The 10605-nt window shown below is 34.9% G+C and overlaps 1 protein-coding gene across 3 annotated transcripts in view; it reads right to left on the bottom strand.

Moving 5' to 3' along the window:
* Window positions 1-1899: 1899 nt before the first annotated feature.
* Window positions 1900-10605, bottom strand: part of SPAG1 (sperm associated antigen 1) — a 92722-nt gene continuing 84016 nt past the window's right edge. For all 3 annotated transcript variants that reach the window (XM_074200620.1, XM_074200621.1, XM_074200622.1), the window contains 5 exons: window positions 9940-10081; window positions 9106-9232; window positions 5912-6076; window positions 4328-4705; window positions 1900-4183 (listed from right to left, as the gene is read on the bottom strand). In XM_074200620.1, the coding sequence (XP_074056721.1) occupies window positions 4052-4183; window positions 4328-4705; window positions 5912-6076; window positions 9106-9232; window positions 9940-10081 (944 nt within the window). In that variant the 3' untranslated portion in view covers window positions 1900-4051. The remainder of the gene's footprint in view (window positions 4184-4327; window positions 4706-5911; window positions 6077-9105; window positions 9233-9939; window positions 10082-10605) is intronic.

Below are 10605 nucleotides of genomic sequence, written 5' to 3'. Positions count from 1 at the left end.
TGATTTCTTCCTTCTGTTCAATCTGACACTTCATTACATGGGGTCATGAAGAGATGGTCATGAAGAACTGAACAACAACAGTCAGGTACTCAGGAACAAAAAGACTTCCCTGCCCTCAAAAGTCTTACATTCCAATAGTTTAAAGATGGGGAAGATCTTAACAAGCTTCTGGACATTAGAAAAGGATTCAGCAAATAGAGATGCTGAAATGAGGGCATGATTGAAGAGGCAAAACTCCAGAAGGGACACAAGGGCAAGAAACACATTATCCTCTGGGACTGAAGGAAACAAAAAGGTGATGAGGCAGACTTATGGAGAAGAGTGCTCATAAGTAAGGCATTCTACAGAGGGAAGTTGAGTAGAATTGTAGGCTTGAGAAAAAAAACTTGCAACAGTTTGATAAATTAAAAACATGAGGGCTCCATTACGTTAGATAGCATGCATTTCTTGTGGACTTGAGTCAGCAGCTTTATGATCCTTTCCAGCAGTTTAAGATTAGAAGCAGAAAAAATACAGAACTGAGGATTAACAGGATCTGAGCATCAAAAAGATGAAATGCGAGAAGGCTGAAGGAGAACTGAACTGGTGAACAATGTGAAGATTTGAAAGGGAGGAAAGTGACGCCAAAATTGGAACTCTCCCTGAGAAACTAGGAAGGACTGATGAACCAGAAAAGCTCAGGAAAGGTAAACTGGTTTAGGAATTATCAGGTAGTGGGAAGGGTAGATAACATTTAAAAACTGAATCTTGGAGGTTACACTGTCTTTGGTGAAGGCTATTAACATTAAAGTCACTAAAGTTAAAGAGGGGTTTTGGGGTAGAGAGGAAGACCATGAAACAAGAAGTGAATTAACTGACAGGGAGGAGGACCTGGAAATAGGCAGATGATTGCAATAAATTTATGAACATGTATAAAGATGAAATGAATTTCAAATATAAAAAAGTACCTGCTTAAAAATTAAGGCAGCAATTTTTGAAGATTACTGACTTAACAGGAAAGTAACATCTGCATTTAGTCACTTACTATCAGTATGACTAAGTAGATTCCTTAATCTCTCTGAATAATTATCCCCAATCGAAAAATGGGGACAATAATCTTTGCACTACTTACCACATTCCATAATTGTGAGTAAATTATATGGAAATTAGTTAGCTCTAATAATTTACTTAAAACTAAAATTTTAAAAATGAATGGAAAATAACATAAATGATTTTTAGGTTAAAGAATTTTGAAATTTGAAACTCAGTCCCACTCTAGAAAACTCTTTTATAGGCATTCTTAATGAAGAATTTTCAATTTCTACAATGACTTTCAGAAGTGAGAGATCCTAAGGTACTTCCTTGTCCTCCAAAAGACTAAGCAGAAGTAAATTTTATTATGATCATTTGAAAATTTTTAAGATCATAAAGAGAGCAAAAGAATTAGTCAAAATATTTAATTAACCAGAAAACCCAATTCCACTGTATTTGGTAGAAGTTAGAAACTTAATAGATGTTGGCTGAATTGAATCCTAAGAAGGCTTACTGTAGAGAATATGTAGAATAATCTGATTGGTATAGGGTGGCATAGGAAAGAATTCAAGTTCCAAATCACTATCAAAAAGGATTTAATTCTTTGAGGAACAGATAGCAACAAGTCTTACAAGAAGGATCAGGTCATATCTTCATACCATTAATATGCACCAAATGGAAATGAGATGCTCTGATAAGATTTTTCATCATCATACATGTCACAGTTCTGTTTAAGCTCCTTACTAACTTGTAAAATCTGGACGTGTGACCAAACAAGTTGCAAAATCTGCACTAGGTCTAAAGAAATTAGGCTACAGAGCAGTCAAATTCAAGTGAATTGTTCAGGGAGCACATAGGTGAATTCATAACCAAAACAAAGGTCTTAGATGCTTTGTAAAAATGTTTTTATATTTTAAGTTGTATCCTTAATCTAATTCAATTCATATGAAATACAGTTTTCTACCCCTGAAAGCAGCACAACTGACAAGTCATTAAAGAAGATGGGTTCTTTGGTATGATTTATGTTCACTTTTTCTTTCATTGCATAGCTCTACAATTATAGTATCAAAATAATTTTTTTCTAAGCTACTAAATTAAAAAATCATAAATTAATCAAAGCTTGAGTGGCTGTGGTCCCATTTTAATAAATGACTTCTATGAAAGTCAATAATTTACTCTTTTACTTTATATTTCAAGGGAAGATATGTTCTTTTTTAAAATCTAGAGGTAGAATGCTTATAATACAGTTTCAATTTATGTAATTGTTAAGTAAAACTATAGTTTAGGAATAGTGACTAGGTTAAGAATTTAAAAAGTCAGCATATTTTCTATAAAAAAATTTTTTTTATCATTCCAGTTTTAGAAAATATATATGTGGACATACTGACAACCTTTCCAAAGGCAACCAAACCACATTTAAATCTAACTCTGTCATGTGTAATCCTTCTCCATGATGTGGAAGGGCATCTTGGGATCACAAGGATTATGACAAAAAGTCTCCAGCACATCTTACCAAGCTAGGACAGTGTCAGAACACAATAGCAACGTATGGGCTCCACTATATACCTCCCAAGGAATGGCTAAGCTACATTTGGAGAGAGAGAGAGAGAGAGAGAAAGGTTCATCACTTGGAAGACTGGCCACAGATAATGGATTTTTTTAATCAACCAGGCAATCTTAAATTGAGGAGGGGTCACAATCTACATTGGTTCCAAGATAGCCCACAACCACAGAAACATCACTTTTTGTGAAGTTCACTACTTATTACCATTCTATCCTAGTTAGATGAGAGAAAAAAGAATTTACTCAAAAAAGGAGGAAATGGGACAGAAGACATTCAATGCAGTACTAAGAAATTTCTTCCTAATAGAGTTTGGTGTCTTTAAGAAGTCTCCACAGCACCACTTATACTAGATAGAGAGTAGGCTTCCCAGGTGAAAAGAAATCCTTTAATCCTAGTGCATATCTGAGAGAAACTTTCATTAGTAATAGGACCCAAAATCTTTACTTTCACTTTCATAGTGGGGGAAATAAATGTAGTTGGATTTACAGACAAAAAGAAAAGAGGAATTTAAATGAACAGTAGTAAAATCTGGGTGAAAACTATGCAAACATTTGGTTGGAACAATTCAAAGAACAATTCAAAGAAAAGCCATACTGCTTTTTAAGGTCGCTAAGTAAAACTGCAGGACTTTTCTATTATATTAATATTTTAAAACTGATTATTATCAGATATAAACAAGAAACTATTACTAAGACAACTGAATGTGTGCAACAAACACAACTGAGGGGAAAAAAATCATGTGCAATGGTAGACAGACCCCTCTGAGAAAAGCAAATGATTGTTTCCCAAATCTGCTTTGAGAAACAGCCATTAAACATTACTTCATAAGTCTGAAAAGACTGATTATATTGAACTTGCATTTCATCTTTATCTAATTATGGGTCATTTATTCCATTACCACATACCCACATAGTACCAAAGCACAAGTGTTAGTGTTAATTCAAACTTAAGCTGCACCAAGACTTTGGGGATAGCCTATATTTCTTTGTGTTCATTTCATCTTTGTATTAGCAGTATAAAAATAGGTTTTATTTATTTTGTAGCAAGAAATGAGGATGACATATAGTGGTCAGATTTTCATGGAATTAAAATTTAAAAATCAACTAAGTAAATATATTCCTATTAAACTTTTAAAACATGCCATTTTCAGAGAATGCAAGTTTAGCTCAACTGTTTTAACAAATGAACAACTAAAAAGATGAAAACTATAAAAGGTGAATGCACTTAAATATACTCAAAATTAAAATCAAGTCAACTAATTAAATAAAAAAGATGTTAATTCTCTAGGGAAGACAATATATACAAGTTAGAAGGTGAGCAGAAGATTGCAGAATGTGTGCACACAATTATCCAGACAAAGAGGATGTCTTTCAAAGCCCAACCTTATCCATCCAACCAGGCAGTTTATAGCCCCAGTCCACAAATATTCCTGGGATCTACTCATGGGATGGAGAAATTCGAAAAAAAAATTTTGGCTTAAAGTTCATAATGTTTTTTCAAGTTCTGTATATCCTCTGAAGTAAACGCATGGTTTGATTTGTCTGAAAGGGCTTCCAACAGCTGTTCGGTCTGTTCTTTTTGTCCTTTGCTAAGTAGTGTCAACATCATCTGAAAAATAAAGAAATTTACATTATTAGGACAGTACAGTCAGCTTGGTATTTTGAAGATCAAAGCAAAATCCCTTCTTATGTATGATCTTTCTCTTTTTAAAACCTATCAATTTGCATAAAGAGTAAATATTTGGCAGCTTACCATAAATCTTTCTGCTTTACTTAGATGTAAAAGATGCTGATAGACCAATATGGGATCACTGTCAAGAAGGTGATTTTTCAGAGACTGGATGAGAAGGAGGAAAGTATCCCCTTCCAGTTTGTTACTCAGCAATGCTGGCAAATCTTTCGGGTCTGTGATGGCTAAGAGCTTTGCACAGGCTTCTTCATCCTTCCTTATGTTTATGGCATTTAAAATCTGCCCAAATTCATAAGCATTGGCAGGTTTTGAGATGCAGAGTTTTTCCAAGTCTTTTGCTGGAGGCCTGCTGCTTGCCGGTCCCTCCTCCAATTTGCAGCAGCTGACCAAGATGTCATCTGGAGAACCACCTCCAAGTTGTTCCTCACTGCTCTCTGTCACCTTCAGAATGGAAAAAACTTAATGTTGACATTGAGCAACAGAATACCTTAACAGCCACATGTATAGTTCATCTATGTTATGACAGATCAACTTTACTCCCAGACTAAATATACTTTACAGAAACATTAATTTACAAAAATGAAAAATCAGAATCAATGTATTTTAGAAATAGAAGGTCTTCAAGAGACAAAGCTGAAGCTATCAGTTTTGCAGTCCTTTGCCTAAAGTCCCTTCAGCAGACAGGACTTCTTCCATCCAGGAGACAAGAGCAGAGCTAGTATGGACTAGAACTTGGGTCTCAAAATTTCTGTTCTACAACTATGTCCACTGCTCCCAATATTTACTTTACAAAAAAAGGTTTACTGCAGGGAATACTTCAAATAATGAGTTCCCTTAGAGAACATTTAAAATACAATATGATCTATGAAAATTGGCTTTTATGATACTTTAGGAATATAACAATTAATGACAAGCAGGAGAGCTGGAGCAATCTGTATTGCTCCAAATATGACAGGTAAATTCTGAAAGAGAAGTGTGTATGGGTATGTGTATGTCTGTTTGTATTTGTGTGAGTATGTGTGTGTACATACAGACTGATAGATGCCACTGAAATATTTTAGAGAAAAATAATCAGACAAAAAACTCTCAATCTTCAGTTGAAGAAGGGCAAACTTCAGTCAGGAGCTCCTGAAAATGCTTGAAAAGGGAAAAGAGAGGATCACAAAGATAGGGTAGGAAGTAAAGGCAGGAAGATGTATTGGAGTCTCCTGCAATAACTTTCCAAGGGCTGTTGATGAAGTCCTGGATGGAGGGATGGCTATAGGAACAAAGGTGGGGGATGTTAAGGAAGCCTCTCCCCTGTCCTCACTTCTGGAGAGATCACTGTTCCTGCCACCTGCTTCAGTAGGGACAAATCAAGAATAGAAAGGATTAAGAAGAAGCAATAGAATTTTAGGTTCACTAAAAGTAGCAAAGGTCCTCAGAACTTCAGGTCCTGGGCTGTAGTTAAGCTTCAAAGAGATCTGAACTGACCCAAGTTTATCTCAAGTTTGCTTCCAGGACCATCAGGAGGGTTATGTGAGTCAGTTCAGATTGGGGTCTCCAAGATCAGTTTGGGAGGAAACCATTACCTTCTCCCTCCCAACATCCTCCCCCAACCCCAAATTACATTTCGTAACCAAAAAGTTACTTTTATGATTATCGTACCTCTTCAATTTTTATTTTCCTTCTTTCCTTTTCTTGACTGTGTACTGGTGTGTCATCCTTGTTATTAAGAAATATGGTTATCTCTTTTATCTCTCTCTTTGCTTCAGAAATATTTGGATCTAATAGGAGAACTTTGTTGAGATCATTAAAACTTTCCTGGTAATTCTGAAAGTCAAAGTGGGAAAGGGAGGGAAAAAGAAATACTTCTTATAAATCTTGTGAAAACCGGCATGGGTTAAGAAACTGTGTATAATATTCAATTTTATTCACTTAAGTGGGAGGTTCAGAGACCTGTCCCCATTCGAGCTCCCAAGGCCATAGAGGCTTCCACTTCAAAGACATGTAAATTAAGCTCTGTGAAGCCAAAGTACTACATAGTATTAACTTGATAGTGGATTTTGTATGTTTTAGAATACAAACTGATTTGCTGCATGAAATCTTTTAGAGCTCAAAACACTCTAAAATAAAAGCCATGATACTATTTGCTGGCAGTTGCATAGAGAAATGCTTTTTTTTTTTTAATTTTTAAAAGCATGATATAAATGCAAGGTATTTTTCATATGGCTTTTTCACATTCTATATCTTTTTTATATACATACCCCTATATATGCACACACACACACACACACACACACACACATATAAAATCAGCATTCATCTTCCTGGCTTGACTGCTTATATTCTATTTGGTGCTTAATTCATTACCTATAATGTAACATTATAAAGTAATAATATTGCTAGTCTACATGAATTTAACTTCAATAACTTCAAAGTCAGCATCTTTTTAGAATTCAAATTTAATTTCTCTTAATGGCCATAAATATGTGTGTATTTTAAGATATGGTAAAATGATATTGTTTTCAGAAATTACATTTGTAAAACATATGTCCCAAAAGTCTTCTTATAGTTTTAAGCTTAAGACTTTTGGGATATTGTAGATATAAAAGATAAAATTAATTATTTTATAGTAAGCCATTGTTTGAATGATTTTTTAAATTTTGTTTGGGGAAAAAAAAAGGTAGATGCATATATAAGTGAAAGAGGCAAAATTTACACCCAGATTTTCCTGACTCCAAAGCTTCCTCTCTATGCACCAAAGTATGCTGCGTCTTATTAATGTGAATAATCTGCTTAAAAGGTACCTTGTATTTCAACATTCATACATGTTAGTAAGGATGTGGTTCCCTGACAGTGACAAAGTATAGGGTTAAAGGTTGAAACAAACAAGAAAAGAGATTATTTACTTTTCCCTTTGTTCACTGGTAATTGTACCCTCTCCTAGCCCATTTTTTTGCCTGCCTTTAAGAAGTAAACCAAATCTGAGCTTTGCTTAAAGGCCAACCTAATGTAAGCCTTAACTGCAAGTTTCTCATCTTGGATGGGTTACCTCTGTTGTTAGAATCTGCTCAGGGATATTTTTACTATTGTGCTTACCAAAACCTATACAAGATTCTCACAATGAAAGTGAAAATTTAGTGCTATTTTTCTTATTATCTTTGAGTCTTTAAATTCACATTATTATTCCTGTCCTGTACAGCAATAATGGTTGAGAGCTTGACCCAAAATCAGATTTTTATCCTCACAAATCCATGACCATTGCATAGGAAGAATTATGAAATTAGGGTGATGGACAATTTTTAGAAGAATACATAAAGGAAATTGGTTTTAACTAAAATATAAAGGCTACATGTACATGGTTGTTCAAAATAGTTTTGCTATGCCAAATCATTTAAAATTAACATATATATATACTGGCATTCAGAAAAAGAGCAGAAAGGTCTTTTTTTCAGATAGAAATTTGTTTTAAAAAAGTGGCAAAAGTGGGACATTTTGAGTAACTCTTGAAAAATTCCATTTAACACAAACTTTCTTTGGGATTTTTTTTTCAGCATCCAATAGAAACATATGTCTAGTGATGTAGGCAATTCACTTAAAGCCTTAGATGTGCCTATGTTACTTTCTCTACCAAGGAGAAACCTTTTCCAATTTCTTTTTTCTCCTCTCTGATCTGTCTCTTTGTCACTCTCTTTTTTTAAATTTTTTTTTTCTCTGACTCTCTTTTAACTTCATGTCATACTAATAGCAATGATGAAGACTAATAATGCCATGGTCCTCAGTAGGAGTTTGTTATATTTGTTGGTCTTTGTTAATTGTGTTTACTTTAAGTATGATAGGAACTAATTCAGTATAATAAACCAAAAACTATATATAACATCACAGGATATTTTAGTTAGAAGGCACGGATCATCAAATTCAAACCTGCCAAGTATAGGGATGTCACATTAACTAGTTCAAGATTACAAAAATTAGTTAATATGGAGGAAAACATAAACTCAAAGTCTTTGGATTTTATAATTCATAATAAACTGCAACAGATTCTTTTCATCTCTAGGATTAACTATAAAGCCTATGTTTGATAAACTGAGTTCTTTATGATTTAGCCTAAGTTTACCCCGCCAACCTGACTGTACATTACTGCTTTCAGTTCAGTCAAACTGGACTTATATTCCTTCTTCATGACTCTTCATTTCCCTCCCCACATCTCTGCATTGCCAACCCCCTTCCTGGCATGTAGGCCCTCCTCATTTCCAGGTCTCAGAAGCCTTAGATGCCTTCTCCACACTGCCAATACTCTCCCTGCTATCAAATAACTTTATATTTATTTTGTATGTAGTTTTATGTCCTTACCTTCTATGTAGAAGATATATACATGTATATATGTAACTCTCCTTTCTCCTTTCCTTCCTCTCATCCTTTTCTTCTTTCCTTTTATATTTACAAGTGTTTAATATAGAACAGATAATAAAATGCTTGTTGGCCAAAGGATAATTTAATTCTTTTTTTCTCTTCATTGAAAACTATATTATTTCATCTTTCACATTATTTTTTGTTAATGGAAGCCACTTGATTTATTTTGAAATAATTTTGAGTTTGGGCATTCATGGGATCACAAATTTGAAACCAGAAGGCATTTCAGATGTCATCTCATCTGACTTCTATATTTCATAGATGAAGGAGCTGAAATTGAGGAAAATTCAACAACTTCCCAAAGATCACAGAGAGTCAGAGAGAAACAGAGAAACAGAGTCAGGATCTAACCCAGATCCTCTGATTCTCCATTATGCCATACTGTCTCCTAATATATATTCCTTCCTCCTCGTCTCCTAATATATATTCCTTCCTCCTTTTCTTACCTTTAGTCCTTTGTGAGCAAGACCTCTCCTATAGAAAGCTTTAACATTAGTCTCTTCTATCTCAAGAGCTTGATCACAGTCCTGTTTTGCCTCTTCAAATTGGCTTAACTTCAAGTAACAAAGAGCCCTAGTAAAAGGTAAGGAACATAAGCATCATAAAAGGTGGTGACTCTGGAATATCTTCATTCTTCACAAGCATGAATGCCAGAGGTCAGTGACCTGAGGCTTCTGTGTGGAAGTTGCTGGTACAGTATTAGAAACATTTTCATAGTAATTGAAAAATGAGGCCCAGTGGTTCTTCAATGAATGTAAAAGAAAACACAGTGAACAGTTATCATCTGAAGAACTCAAATGAAAAGGCCTTGGGGCAGCAAGACAAATTCTCCACCCCATTCTATGACAATTTTAGCTGCCATGATCACCCTACTTCTTAGAAAACTCAATCACCGTGCTCTACAATCATCCTGGATCCTCATCTAGAGTGACCAGAACTACAGTACTGGAAGAACTTCCAAGAGGAGCAGCAATATTTTTTATTAACCTGGTTAACAACCAAAGGAGAAACACTGAGTTAGAAAAATCACTTAACCCAGTTTGACTCAGTTTCCTTTTCTGCAAAATGAGCTGGAAAAGGAAATGGCAAAGTACTCTAGTGTCTTTACAAAAAAAACCCAAATGTGGTCAGAAAGAGCTAGATGGAAATGAAATAACTGAAAATATAATTCATCCCAGAGGCATGGACAAACAATAATGTCAACTGCTTCCACAGGGATCTGCTATCAGCACTAAACCAGTACAACTCCCACTAGACATTATGGGTCAGACCAAAATTACCTGTTTGTGTATATGACACATTCATTTTGATTTATCTGCAAACATTCACTATATTTGTCAACAGCTTCCTTATATTTCCCTTTCTTTACAAATTCATTTCCTTGTTCCTTAAAGCTTGCAAACATTTCTTCATGTTTTTCACCTACATGGGAGGAAAAAGGAAATTGTTTGCTATAGGTTGCTCTTAAGGAAGTAATGTTTACAAGCCTAGTTCAAGTTAACTCGACTGCTGTTGCTCTCTTCATGTGAGTGTCAATGTTACATGGAATAAAACAATACCAGATATGATAAAGTACAATGATTGTGCAGTTAAGTTACCATGATTTCTGAAGATTAAGTCCTAGGGTGGATTTTAAAAATCACTTGGTATGTTTATACAACATAATTTCTCTCCACTAAGCACTTAGGGAGGTCTAAGTCACCAAAGGGTACCAGAGACAGAGAGGTCTGGACAACGTCAATGATACACCAGACACGGTTGCTAATGTAAGGTCAGAACAATCCTTTCGACCATACTTGCGAACATCTCCCCACACCATCTGGTGTGGTGTTGAGAGAAGGCTCCAATACAAGGCCTTAATCAGGTTCAGAGTACTTGTAAACTTTAATCAATTTAATTTTAGATATCATTCACTGACTGTCCATCTTACCTACAACCTGAACTAT

Source organism: Macrotis lagotis, chromosome X (genome assembly GCF_037893015.1).
Source record: "Macrotis lagotis isolate mMagLag1 chromosome X, bilby.v1.9.chrom.fasta, whole genome shotgun sequence".
NCBI classification, from domain to species: domain Eukaryota; kingdom Metazoa; phylum Chordata; class Mammalia; order Peramelemorphia; family Peramelidae; genus Macrotis; species Macrotis lagotis.
Note: the sequence above shows the minus strand (reverse complement) of the source record. Positions and strands in the feature narration are given on the sequence as shown.